The sequence below is a fragment of the Arabidopsis lyrata genome, assembly GCF_000004255.2.
Source record: "Arabidopsis lyrata subsp. lyrata unplaced genomic scaffold ARALYscaffold_5, whole genome shotgun sequence".
In the NCBI taxonomy this organism is placed as follows: domain Eukaryota; kingdom Viridiplantae; phylum Streptophyta; class Magnoliopsida; order Brassicales; family Brassicaceae; genus Arabidopsis; species Arabidopsis lyrata.
Window position 1 is genome coordinate 4,403,614 of NW_003302551.1, and position 14,679 is coordinate 4,418,292.

Sequence of the window (14,679 nt, forward strand, 5' to 3'; positions counted from 1 at the left end):
GCCAGCGATTACATAAAAAATAAAGTATACAGTAAGATTGAAATCTACGACTAAAAGAACTACGATTACAAAAGAAAGCACAAGAAAAATAGAAACGATAACCAACCAACAAAGGCAAGAAGAAGAAACACCAATTCAAAACCGCGAACCTCATACATTTGTGTGATTGCAATAGCTCCAAAGAAATCGAGTAAGCATCGACATTGCCACGAGCGAACCCGACCCGAGGTCAGTCTTCAGACCTCAAAACAAACTGGTGCGTATAGCTTCTTCGAGGACTAACGCCAAAACAAAACTGCTAGAGTACACCTAAACACATCTGGGAGCATGGGAGCGTCTATGGACATCTATAGAAGCCACCATTCCTGATCGTGGAAGTGCAAGAACCATCTCCCATGGGTTGGAAAGAGCCACCTAAACCAAATCGTCATCTCTATTCGATCCCGAAAACCCTCACTGGAACTTCACGTGAAGCATACCTTGCCGATCAAAATGAAGCATGAACTTAAACAAACAAAAGCAACACATAAACCATCTCGCAACAAAGGCAAACAAAAAACAAAAAGGAGCTTAAGAGCAAAAGTGTTACACCATATGGATCATTATGTCAAGCTAATCCCTGTCACAACCAATTTGAATAATTCATCACTACTTAACTCAATTTCATCTACAAAGACATCAATTCAACATAAGTTTTTAACTAAATTCTCGTCTCAAAAGATTTTTTTACTAAATTAGTTTGAAATTCACATCTAAAGAAATTGAAGAAAGCATTTACTGTATTTACATTTGGATCGGAAAACAGAGCTGCATTGGAATGAGATTTTGTAAACCGAAAAGCAATCAAAACTACAAGAAACGGCTTCAAGATTCATGGAGATTGGTACAAACAATTTTTTTTAACTATATAGACTTAAATTTATACGTTTTAACTTCATATATATGGTTTTAAATATTCCTATGTTATTATATATAATTAAATGAATGTTTTTCTCTAGTTTTTATTTGTGATTTTACAATTTTTCTATAAATGTTTTGTCTAGTTTTGATTTATAATATCATATTTATAATATTTCATTTTATACCGTTTGAACCGTTTAAAATCGTCTAAATTCCGATTAGATGTTTTAGATACTAAGCTCTTATTCACCGTCTGTTTAGCATGCCTACCACCTCTTGAACAATAGGTGATATGTAGCCAAATCAATTTTTTTTTTTTTTAAGTTTCTCGACATACCATTATTTTCCGTAGAACGAAAGTGTTAAAAAAAAATTGTTGGGGATGGGCGGAACATACAATTTATTCACACAACTAAAAGTTACAACCGTAATAAAAATAATTTACACCGATCTTGTTTTTCTCATTGTGCTTACCGAATGTTTTGTGAATAATACACCCATTCACTAAAATCACAGAAAATTAATTCTACATAACTCCTGAAAATATATTGTAATTTTAGATGGGTCCCTTTATGGTCATTGCCTCATTGGGTGCTTCTCGTTAATTCGTCGTCATGGTAAATTAGTTAGGTACAACGTCGTCAGTTCATTTTTAGCTGAAGATATAGTATTAGCCAAGACACGTATCAAAATTATAAATATATTTTTCTATTTTTAAAAATATACCGTCGCCATCCAGAAAACTTTTTTCAAAGAACAAAGACCAATCTAGAATTCGTATCTGGTGAAATCTTAAACTAGACAAGACACGTATCCACGTGAATCTCAAGACATATAAAATTTCCATGACATTTGTATTTTAAAAATTATTGATTGTAGTATGAAATAGATAGTGATGAATTAGTTACAACTTTGCTTTTGATCCGTATAAAAATAGTGGAAACTAATTTTGACACATGTATTTTCTCCTAATATCGTTCTCTTTCTCGATAAATGGCTATATTTTTAATCAGTTAATTTCTTTCTTTCATTTTTTTTTTGAAAAGATCATTTAATTTCTTCATATCTCTTATTCCTAAAATTTCTAAGTATATATATTTTTTTCTAATATATATATAGGCATGCATTTTTTTCTTTCTGATTAGCCAACACATTATTTTCCAAAATAATATTATGTGTTGCCTTTCTAAAATTCAATTACACATCATTTATAATTTTATTTGTTTATTTATACTCATCTATACACCCACTTACTGTTTTTGTCTTATTAGTAGTTTTATATTATGACTCATCTTTTTTTGGGTGTATAAAATATATACAACTAACTCCATTAATTTCTTACATTAGGGAAAAAAGAAACTCCAATAATTACTCACGATGTTCAGGCTATAAATTAAACCGTTACACTTATACCATATTTACTTAACCAAACATGTTTGAAAAGGGGTTGATAAAAAAAGAAGAAACCATGTTTCAAGAGGAGAAGAGAAAGACAAACTATGGAGCAATTTGCTTGGTTTGCTTCTTTTGTTTCTTTTTTGCATTCCAATTCATGAAACTTGTAACAACACAACCTTCAACAACAACATCAACCATTTCCGTTATCGATAGCCCAATCTCCTCCCATAAGCTCTCTGATAGGAGAGAATTATGGAGAGTTAGTCCACCTTCTACCTATTGTCTCAAAATTGAATCTTTCAGAAAATTCGCCACTTCTCCAAACGCCGAGAAGTACGAATCCCGTCCTTTTCAATCCGGTGGATATAACTGGTAAGTATTCTTTTCCTTTTTTTTTACGGTTTTGCACATTTCTTTGCATCAAAAGTTCCAGAGACATATTTGATTGTAAGACTATATATATTCATTTGGAAACAGGACACTTATTGTCTATCCTAAAGGAAACGTTAAGGAAGGCGCTCCAGGTGATTGGGTTTCAATGTACGTCCAAATAGACAATTCAACACTCCTTAACTCTCCTAAAGAAGTTTACGCAGAAGTCAAATTCTTCATTTATAACCGGAAAGAGGACAAGTACTTCACATATCAAGGTACTAATCAAAATTTCATTGCAAGTTGTATACAAAAACACAAACGGCCATTTACATTTGCTTAAAATATTTACTGATAAAATAAATAATTTTCTTAAAAAATACAAATTTTAAAGTTTAAACTTATGGTTTTACATAATTTCAAATGCCAAAATTTGTATTTTATAACACACAATCTCAAACGCATGTCCTGGTAAACAGAGACGGATGCAAAGCGCTTTTTTCTGTTCAAACCGTATTGGGGATATGGTAACGTTAGATCCTACGGCGACGTGGCGAATCCCGATGCTGGTTGGCTTTTCGACGGTGACAATGTTTTATTTGGTGTCGACGTTTTTGTCACTGAAGTTTTTAACAAATGGGAAGTGTTCTCCTTCACTAAGAGTTTGCATAACCGCCTTTACAAATGGACGTTAACCAACTTCTCATTACTAGAGAAAGAGTACTATGTATCTGACAAGTTCGTGATCGGTGGGAGAAGCTGGTGAGTTCCTCATGAGTCATAACTTCTTAAGTAACAAACTGATTTAACTATTTACGAATTTTTTCTATATGCAATTCTTAGGGCTTTGAAAGTGTATCCAAGTGGCGATGGAGAAGGACAGGGTAACTCGTTGTCGTTATATGTTGTTGCGGTTGATATTAAGCCGTACGACAAGATTTACCTAAAAGCTAAGCTACGAATTATAAACCAGAGAGATTCTAAACATGTGGAGAAGAAAGGTAAATTATATTGAACCATAAAAGTGTGACTAATGTTACTTACTCTGTTAGTATTGTTCTTTAGAATTTAACCACCCTTTTGGTACTATCTTATTGACAGTCGAAAGCTGGTCGGATCAAGCAAACAGTTGGGGATTCCAGAAGTTTGTACCATTTGCTGATCTTAAGGATACTTCTAAAGGTCTTCTTGTGAATGATACATTGAAGATAGAGATTGAATTTGAAGATTTCTCTAACACAAAATACTTTCCAAGTTAAGTTTTGCATTATGTGATTAATCAGCGGAACCGGAGAGGTTGGAACAAGATTGCTCAGCCAAAGTCACACTCGTTGCGTTTTTCTTTTTAAGTGTTTTTGTGTCAATAATTGGAGGATCGGTCTTACTAAGGTTTAGGAGCCTATATATCTCCCACTTTTCATTATTCCTTTTGTACTTGTATCCTATTTAAATAAATGAAAACCTAGAATAAAAGCATTGACCGTGAAACAAAAAAGTTCTAAATTAAAATCTACTGAAAAAAGTTTGCCTTATGAGTCATTTGAAATAATAAAAGTGTCCCACCAAAGAAACATCATGTTCGGTTTAGGAGTACTCTCTTCTCGTCTGTTTTGTTTCTCTGTTTATGTAGTGTATGATACATAGAGATCTACAAAGCTAGTTGTATAGTCTATGTAAATTAAGTTAGGTAACCAATCCATACTCTTATTTCATTGTATCTTTAACAATCATCAATAAGCAAATCAAAATTACCAATATCAAAGACAACTCGTTCCTCTTAAGAAAGAACAATATTAGGAAATAAATAAGAAGCAAAGAAACTACTTTCCCCTTGCTCATGAAGGCTAGGTAGGGATCCGATGCAGCCAACGCGGGAGAACAAATGGGATAAAGTATCGGTCATAGTTGTGTTGAAATGGGTTCAGGTCTCCAGCAACGCTCAAAATGTTACCATGGCTGCTATGTGCCTATGTTCCAAGTTGTTGTGAATCCAAAGCTTTCCTTTTTGGAAGTTAGCAGATATTAAACATTTATGTATCTTGCTCCTCAAGTACATAGTAGTATCATCAAAAGGGTTTATAGCCAATTCCCCGCTTTTTAACCTCCATACACGGAACTTCTTATATATCTGAGTTTTCATTGAGAAGTTGTGCAAACTAAGAATAAACCTAAGAATAAGTAAGATATATAAATAGCCAGTAGTCTAATGGGTTTCTGTTTCATGTCGGCAAGGATTTCTTGTGTGACAAAAGGAAATAACTCATCGGTAAGAACTAAAAAAGAAGAAAAAAAGACGAATGTGTCCGAAAGACTCAAAATAAGTTGGGCTTATTTGCATAATCATGGGCCTTTTCATTGGCCCAATAAATTTAAAACCCTAATAGTGTGTGTGTGTTTTTTTTTTGGTATGAGCTCTATTAGGGTTTTAATCGACGCCTTCTTCGATTTTCTTCATAGACGACACACCATTGATAAAAATCTCCAAATTGTTCCCGTCGTAGAAAATTTTCTCGAGCTGATTTCCGATGACGATTGACAACGCGAGAGAAGAAAAGAAGATAAAAGGAGAGAAACGCAAGCACCAGGTGACTTAGAACACGTCCTCTTCCTTACTAATACAGTTTCTTCGTTTAACTTGAACAAATTATGCTTTCTTTGTAGCAGAATGATCAGGTTGATATGGAGATGTTAAAACTTCGAGAAGCTCTAGAGGGAAAACTTAGAAGCAATGATTCTACTGTTCCAAAGTCTGATAAAGCTCAAAAACGTCAGAAATCAGAAGACTCAGAAGATGAATTTTACAAACAAGTGAAACAAAAACAAGAAGCTAAAAGAGCTGCCAAAGCAGAGATCTATTCAAGGTTATAATAATAATAATAATAATAATAATAATAATAATAATAATTTATTACATTAACCTTTCTTTTTTCACAAACTTTGATACTAATTGTGTTAGTTTAGGAAACCACATTTGATCCCGTCATCGCCAGAACGTGTAGTTGGAAAACGTTTGATTTCAAATCAGGTTAGAATGTTTTCCAAAGCACACAATAAACATCATCTGTTTCTCTACCTAGCATCATAGTTTTAAGTTTTAACGTTCCTTTTTTTAATCTCCACCAAAATGTAGATAGCTAGTAACAGAGGATTGACCCGTAAACGCAATAAGGACCATAAAAACCCGAGAAAGAACTATCGGGTAAACGATCTTGGATCGCCAGTCTCTGCCCTTTGACCTGTTTATTTGCCTTAACTAAGATGTGTTTTGGGATTTTGATTTTTTGTTTTCAGGATAAGCACAAGAAAAAAGTCATTAATCACAGAGGACAAGTCAGATTAATCAGGACACAAACGGGTCCATATGCAGGAGAAACTCGCGGTATCAATCCCAACACAAGCCGCAGCATCCGAATCAAGAACTAACCTCCTCTTCATATTCCTCCAATTTCTCTTTTTTTTTTTTTTGTCGTCTAGATTTATTATTAATTGCAAATTATGAGAACTGTTACATAGACGATTCTACAACTAACAATTCCTTCCGACCCTTACTAGATTCACGACAGACTACACTTCCTTCTTCGTAATCTTGATGAATACCTTCAATGATCCACGACCTGGCGACACTTCTTTCTCTGCGTAGAATCCTGGCGAACGGCTATAATTGTACATCGCTGGAGATCTCTTGCACACTTGCCTCCATTAATCTGCAAATTTGTTAATAAATTGCAATACCTGGGACTTGAACCCCAGACTTTTTGGTGTAGAAGCATTAATCAACCCTTGGTCAACCAATGGGCCAAGGGGCTTCCACACTCCAATTTCTCTTTGCATGCTTTTTTTTTGTTATTACTTTTGTAAAACCTCTATAAATTAATAATACCGGGACTAATATATATTTTAAGAAAATTTGACCTCGCGATTTTGATTATTATCCATTTAAAGTAAAAGTAAGCATGAATGTATATGCAAGATTTACTACTACAAAATTTCTGATACACGTGTTGTTAAATATTAAAGGTAGTTTACTCAAACAACCTAGAAATCAAAAAAAAATTCCCCCATTGTCATAAATCTACCGGCTATTTGATGGCATACTTAATTTAGACGACATACTTTTGTGATTGAGTAATTAGCGTGATAGATTTTTATAATAGAGTAATGTTTTAACGCAAATTTTAATGACAGACTAATTTTCAGTGATGGTAGAGAAAACTTCTTATGGTGCACGGTAGATATTTATTTTTCATGGTAGATCTATGGAGGTAAATAGATTTAAATGACACAAATTTTTACATGGTAGCATACATACATACATTAATGTAGGAGAGTCAGTGTTTACTGTTTAGTGATGAGAGCTTTTCAGATGAAGATAGATTTAACGATATTGACAGATTTTATCTTCATTGTTGTGGTAGACTTTAGTGTGACTGAAATAGCAAAATATCATAGAGTTATCGAACAAGTTGTGAGCTTTCTGGCAAACGAAATTTGATTCGACCAGAGCTTTCACCTAGACAGTCGCCAAAACCAAAGTGAGATAATAGATTTTTATGTTAGGGTTTATCTTTCATTTTCCTTTTATAATTCCAATTATTTTTCTTCCTTTTAAGTACAATGGCATCAATTGTTAATACCACAAAAACAAAATGCTTAAAGGTCATTTTTAACTTTTAAAAGCTATTCTAGTCAACTTTTTCTTGGAGGTGCTATTAGAGTAAACCATAAACTTTTAAAAGTCATTTTAGGTAATTTATCAAGTTTAATGATAATAAATAAAACTTTGTAAAATTAGGCAAGTGTAATAGTCTTTTGACAAAGAAAGTACTATAATATAAAGCAAGAGAAAAAACTTAATTATTTTGGGTCAAACAATAAATATTACCTTCAAATATCTATAGCCATTAGTATAAAACCTTAGAATTCATGGAAGAGTTTTCAGATGTCAAACATGGCTAAAACACATATATGTCTTTCTTTAATCATCTTGTTATACATCATATCAGGTAATCTAATCATCAATTTGATATAACAATCAATATACCGATTAAAATTTTGATTTTTATATTGATTGTTATATATGTGTGTTTTTGATGATTTCAAAGTCTTTAGTTGATTGTACGATTTTCCAACCTTTTTAACAATTTCAGTTTTATTTCCATGTTTCTCCTACAGAAGGAAGTTTCATGAGAGTCAATGCACAGGTACATGTTTAAGACAACTCTTCAACGAAAACGAAACTTGAAAAGTAAACAAAAATAATTCTCATATAGTTTTATATCCTTTTGAGTTTGCTCCTACTTGCAGGGCCAAAAGGAATGGTGTGTAGCTAAGCCTAGCAGTTCAACCGAAGAACTTTTTAATAACTTAAACTATGCGTGTTCGATAATCGATTGTCAGATTATATCAAAAGGAGGTGCATGTTATTCTCTAGATAATCTCTATAATCTAGCTTCTGTCGCCATGAATCTTTATTACCAAGCTGCAGGAAGACACTATTGGAATTGCAATTTTGGAGGCTCTGGTCTCATTGCCATAACTGATCCTAGTGAGTTTTATCTATCTCTTTTTTCACTAAACAATTATCTTATATTTTTCTTTCGTCTGATCTTAAATCATTTTTATTTCCGACAGGCTATGGAAACTGCATATATGAATTTCGTAAGTAAAGCATAGAAAACTTCGTGATCTTATCTCTTACAAAACAAATAACTCTTTGTTCAGATATTTCATATATGATATCTAAACTTTGAATAATGGTTCTGTTTTTCTATTATCAAGTGTTTTTATTCCATTGTCCAAACCATCTTATTTAATAACAGTCCAATATGTACCTCTATGCTTAATTATATGTGGTCAATGTTGGTATGGGAATTAATTATCTCTTTAAGAAAAATAGTAGATATAACTGTTATATTTTAAGTCCAATTTCTGACTAATTCCAAACCAAATTTATCACTAAATTGATCAAAGAAAGTGTTCTGGATAATTAGCCTAAACTTAAGACAAGATCTTTCGGAGACTAATTCCAAAGAAAGGGAAGCATATGAATGATACTGGGAGAGGCAAATGGATAAAGTGATAGGGGAATAATCTCACAACAGACACATAGACAAAGAAACGAGAAAACTCGACTAACAGGATTCTCCTATCACGAGTTTTCGATTAACAGGATTCACCTAATCAATTGCCAAGGGCTTTAGAATACTCAACTGCATATGTGATACAAATTTGAAATAAAACATAAGATTATTCTTTTGGTTTTTTTTCTCTGTAATGTAGAGTGCAATACATAGAGATATATAGTTTCTGCAAATTAAGTCAGTTAAACCATTCCATACTTGGCATCTAGACGCAGAAATTAACGTCTTCCATGCTTATATTGTAGCCTTAACAAGGCAATAAAAGTAATTTGGTTATAACCAATATCTAAAGTAGCCACAAACCAGTTTTTTCCATTATAAGTAGACCAAATACTCAAAAACAAATCAAATAACAACATCCACAACTCAGTTCCTCTTGCATAAGAAAATAACAATAAATAAGAAACAATTAATGGAAATTTTTTGGCATGGGACCATGTATTTGGTTATGCGTAATTGTGTAACTCAAACTTTCATTATGAAATGAATATTTACATTCTTATCAAAAAAAAAAAAAAAAAAACAATGGATAGTCCTCTAACTGTGCTCATGAAGTCGAGATCCGATGCAGCCAACGTGGAAGAAAAAACAGGAGGTATGTGATATGCTGCCATTCTCCAGCAATGCAAACAATGCGACCATCACTGCTATGTTCCAAGTTGTTGTAAAGCTCAAATTTGCCTTTGTGCAAGTTAGTAGATACAAAACATTTGTGTATCCAGCTCCACATGTAAATTTTATTAGCATCAAAACGGTTTATAGCCAACGGAAAATATTTGAAACGGGGATTTGTAGAATCCTAAGAGATTTCAAATACTGGTTGCCATTTCCCACTCTTTAGCTTCCATACACATAACTTATCCTCTAGACCACCATCGTCTTTTGTTTCTAGGAAAATGTTCATATACCTTTTTTTTTTTTTTTTTTTTTGAAAATGTTCATATACATTAGTGATCCCTGAGAAGTTGTTGTGCAAAGTCTCTTGATTTTCACATCTTTTCCTATATCAGGGAAAAGTATAGCGCTGTATCTATCAGATTCCGTTTCAGTAGCGTAGAATAGAAATCATACACAACAATTTCTTCGCTTGTAGCCGAACGAGAAAAGGTTTCCGTTCAATCTAACGGGATTGCACGTCAATACCGCTCAACGGGATAGGATTTTGGAGAATGATGGACCTCCACAAGCTTGTCTCAGATGAATATATACTTAAGCTTAAATGTATCCATCAAAACAACTTTTTAACTTAAAACGAGGCCGTTTTCAATTTGTGTTACAAGTCCAGGTTCATATGGTCTATGACATAGACGATGATTAGGAGGTGGAGGAGGCATAGAAGGGATTTTGACACATTGTCTCTTGAAATTGGATTAGCCACATAGTTGCTGCTTAGATCCCTGCCGGAAGAAGTTAAACCGATCAAAATCAATCCAACATCAGTGTATGCCTCGACTGTAACCCCTCACATTCGTTGATGTCTCTCGAATATTTCGGTTATCAAGGAGATATAAGAGCCTAGAGTTCTTTTGTAGTCAAGTGGTACTTAATTGCTGACCGTTTCTGCTACGTTCCAATTCACTGTGAAGCACAACACTCCCAATTTGCAAGTCAATAGATAGGAAAGATTCTTGCATCTCGCTCCTTAGGTACATTGTATTACCATCAAAAGAGTTTATCGACAGTGAAAAAAAATCGAAATCGGTCTCGATAAATGCCGCACAGATTTCCGTTACTAGCTGCCATTCCTGGCTTATTAGCTTCCATACATTTAACTTATGCTCTACACTTCTTCCATCATCTTTGTCTATAGATACCACATTCATATACGTTAAACATCCTCCGGAAATTGTGCAAGATCTTTTGAAGTTCGGTTCTTTCTCCGAGTCAGGGAAAGGTATAAGTCGAAAATGTTTATCAGAACCATAGAAGTCATAAGTTATATATATATATTAACTTATTATTATATATCTTATTATAATATCTTATTACAATAACATCTTATTATATATATATTTTCATATAACATTTGCTGTGCTTATAATCTCTAGTGTATATTAAACAAAATTTCACCCTAAATTGTAGAAGAAAAACGCAAATGGACATTTTACATGTTCTAAAATGTTAGATGACAAACTGAATAATTTTTTCAAAACAAACTTTTGAATATGATTCAAACATACATGTAAGAATTTGCGTTGAAAATTGATAAAAATAGAAACATTGATGATTACATAACTTTAAACGCCAAAATTTGTGTTTAAAACATAGGTTATTTTGTCCACAGAGACAGATCCAAGGCGATTTTTTCTGTTCAAACCGTGTTTAATTTGGACAACCTCGAACTAAACCCTTCGATTAGATCTACAATCCTGATCATAATGCTTGTTATTATTTCGATGGTGACACTGTATTGTTCGGTGTGGACATTTTTGTTACTATAGTAAAAACAGGTAAAAATAAAAGTATATCAATCAACTACTCTCTGCTTAAATGTAATCTCCAAATGATGGTCCGTAGTTCTGCTCAATATATTATTTTGAGCTGTTTAGATTCATAGTATTTTATTTTTTACTCTTTGATTCTTGTGTCCTCAACGTTATTAGTGTCATTTATGCGTGAATCACATGTAGATATACAGTATTGTTCTTGCATACAGTGGATGCTAGTCTGCAAGTATTATATTAGTATCAAACTCCTAAATGACATAATGTCGTCCTTATAACTTGGAGCCTTAATATTATATATCACACAATAGATAGTTTTTTTTTTTTTTCTTGACAAATCACACAATATATTACTTAAACGACTGTAACATGTAATATGTGATATATATATATATATATATATATATATATATATATATATATATGTTAAGGATTCAAAGAGTAGACGAAACAAACAATAAAGTTAATTAAAATAACAAAAACAAGGGATATTTGGGGAAAATACATATATATATATATATATAAACATAGTCATTTTCTACGTTAGGGTATTTCATCTTTTTACAGCCCTCGTCTACAAACATATGTTGTGTGGTATAGAGCGGTTGGGTCCATTTCTTGTTGTTGGATAGCTAAAAGCTACATGTGTGCTTGTCGTTAATTCGTCTTCATGCTAAATTAGGTACAACTTATACATTTTAAAATAACCACGTGTTGAACTAATATTTTCTGGTTGATAATTCGTGAAATCTTATCTGGTCCCAATCCAATTTATACCGGCGTGAAATCTCAAGACACGTACATAACATTTTTATAACAATATCACTAGTATATCATCATTAAAAAATCCTTCACATAAATATATTTGGTGAAAAAGGAATTTTTTGCGATAAAGAACTCTTTACAGCAAACATAAAAAGCCAAAACTCAAAAGAAATGTTGGTACTCATCATACAAATATAACTAACTCACATTTTTGGTGTGTAGAAAAATATGTCTAACTTCCATTGGTTATCCAATCTTTTGCTTATAAATTACTAGATTGGCAATTTGAATATATTTTATCGTAGGAGAATAAAACTAATTTAAATTAAAACTTATTAGAGCATGTGTTTTTTAATAAACGAAGTGTAAAAGACAATAGTAAGATATTTTGTTAATTGACAACACCTCTGTTTGTTTTTTTTAGTTAAACTTTCTATATATGTATGTATTTTTTTTGTCTCACCTACTTAGATTAGAGCTAGGCAAAAAAATCGGAACCGAGTATCCGAACCGAAAACCAACCCAAAATATTTGATCTGAACCCAAACCCGAATCCGAATCCGAGAATTTAGATTTACTCTATTGGGTGCTAAACTCATATACCCGAAAACCTTAACCCGAACCCGATCTGAACCCGAATCCGAACCCGAAAATACCCGAATGTTTTATTCGAAAATCCAAAATTTTACCTAAACTTGAATTTTAACCCAAAGCCCAGATATTTGCCCGAAAACCCCGGTATTTACCCGAAAACCAGGGTATTTACCCGAAAATCTGAGAATTTATACGAACATTTATATAATAGGTATTTAGCGATTCATAAATCTATATCCGAATTGATCCGAACCCGAAAGGACCGGAACCGAAACCGAACCGAATTTTTTTATTTACCCTATTGGATCTTAAACTCCTCTACCCGAAAGATCCGTACTCGATCGGATTTTACCCAAACTTGACCCTCATACCTGAATGCCCAGCACTACTTAGATATATACCTAAATCTAGTGCATCGTCCTACCGCTTGGTTACCATTTTTTTGGTAAACTCATAATTATAGTTTTTAAATATATAGTGTTTTTCTTGCAACCAAGAAATATTATTATTCATTGCATTCATATATACTAAATAAATATATATTTATTACTCCCATCCCACATAAAATAATTAAGGTAAATTAATTTTAAAATATATAAAATGTAGAAGTAGTTATTTAAAATGTAGGCAAGTTAAAATGATATATGTTAATTGTCGACTTGAAAATGATACTCCATTAAAAATACAACATATCGTATTAATTATTGGTAATATAATTAATATAACATGTCGTACTCTAGTAAATAAATAAATATATATATATATAACATGTCGTACTCCAGTAAAAAGAAAACAAATTATAACATGTATTAATTATTGAAAATTGCTAACTTGAACATCATTAAAAATATATTCTTCAATCAGTACATGTTCTTCTTTACAAATTTAGTTAATTTATTTTAATTGTATGTAAATATTACCCAATTTTTCAGAAAATAAATTAATAAAAAAGGTAAGTTGTTCGAAGTAGATAAAGGGCCTGATTGGTAACAGTTGTAGCTTTACATTTTTTGATGTAGAAATATGACTGTAGGTTTATTTGCTGTGGCTATAGATTTTATTGCTGTAGTATTTTGGCTGTAGAATTTAAAATTATGGAAAGTTAAAAATTATGTGCTTTAGGAAAAAAGGCTTTCTACAGCCAAAAAAATGAATTAAGGAAATATTTTGGCAGTGAGAAAAAAAAGGAAAGCCAAAGCTTCTAAAGCTTGATTGGATGTATTTCAAATCTTTAGAAATTTTTTTGCTTTGTAAAGACTCTAAAGCACTTGCCAATCAGGCCCAAAGATTTGAAGCTATAGGGGATATACGATGAGGTGTCAATAATCGACTGTCCTTCGACTTTGGACCTTAAATATCTAATCCCTTAATCACATAATCCCCATTGCTTTAATTAGATTCTCCCATGCTACAAATGTTCTGTTATCCTCAAAATTATCTTGAGATTCTTAGCATGCAGACTTAAATCTATATATATAATGAGAGAGTTTTCTCTCCATCTAGGGTGTCCACATCAACATTCTTGTCATCATAATTTATTTTTTGTGGGCTCCACATATTTTGTTTATTAAAGCAATAAACATTAAAACTAAAACTAATTCACACATTAAATAAAAACAATAATTGACAAAAAATAAATGAAATATTATGAAAAAAACGGAAAATCAAATATTCAACTTAAAATATGAAAATTTTGAATAAAAATTGGATAAATATACATAGATAATTATATTTTAACATATAATGAGTAATTATTTTAAAATAGTTAGAGATACGAAAAAAGAAACGTATCATATATTTTAATGGTACAAAATTTATTTTTTAGAGTTACAATTATTTAGTAGAGTAAATAAAATAAGAGTTAAAAAAATACCAAATTTAATGGTTTTTACTTAAAATAGAAAGCAATTCATTTCTGAAAAATAAACATATAAAATTTGATTACCGATTAAATAATAAGAATGAATTAGAACATATTATTATTTATAAGTATAATATAATATAAATATTTAAATTAATATATTTTTTTACATTATTAATGGTGCTTTGTTTTTTTAATGAATACC

At 31.9% G+C, this 14,679-nt stretch overlaps 3 protein-coding genes across 4 annotated transcripts; all 3 read left to right on the forward strand.

The window, feature by feature from the left end:
* Positions 1-2,313: 2,313 nt before the first annotated feature.
* Positions 2,314-4,158, forward strand: LOC9311502 (probable inactive serine/threonine-protein kinase fnkC). Its single transcript, XM_021026945.1, has 5 exons — positions 2,314-2,670; positions 2,776-2,948; positions 3,150-3,432; positions 3,514-3,671; positions 3,772-4,158. Exons 1-5 carry the CDS (start codon positions 2,333-2,335, stop codon positions 3,927-3,929), a joined length of 1,110 nt encoding a protein of 369 aa, XP_020882604.1. The 5' UTR covers positions 2,314-2,332; the 3' UTR covers positions 3,930-4,158.
* A 934-nt stretch (positions 4,159-5,092) lies between these two features.
* Positions 5,093-6,125, forward strand: LOC9311503 (something about silencing protein 10). The gene is made up of 5 exons (XM_021026597.1): positions 5,093-5,255; positions 5,335-5,531; positions 5,632-5,695; positions 5,801-5,869; positions 5,962-6,125. Exons 1-5 carry the CDS (start codon positions 5,196-5,198, stop codon positions 6,091-6,093), a joined length of 522 nt encoding a protein of 173 aa, XP_020882256.1. The 5' UTR covers positions 5,093-5,195; the 3' UTR covers positions 6,094-6,125.
* Positions 6,126-7,578: 1,453 nt separating this feature from the next.
* On the forward strand, positions 7,579-8,541 carry LOC9311504 (glucan endo-1,3-beta-glucosidase). 2 transcript variants are annotated; one of them, XM_021026598.1, is made up of 5 exons: positions 7,579-7,673; positions 7,843-7,871; positions 7,975-8,083; positions 8,156-8,215; positions 8,302-8,541. In XM_021026598.1, the coding sequence occupies exons 1-5, from the start codon at positions 7,610-7,612 to the stop codon at positions 8,334-8,336; spliced, it is 297 nt and encodes a 98-aa protein (XP_020882257.1). In that variant the 5' UTR covers positions 7,579-7,609; the 3' UTR covers positions 8,337-8,541. The 2 variants fall into 2 exon arrangements, with proteins under 2 accessions (XP_020882257.1, XP_002875436.2); XM_002875390.2 differs by having other exon boundaries at positions 7,975-8,215.
* Positions 8,542-14,679: the final 6,138 nt, after the last annotated feature.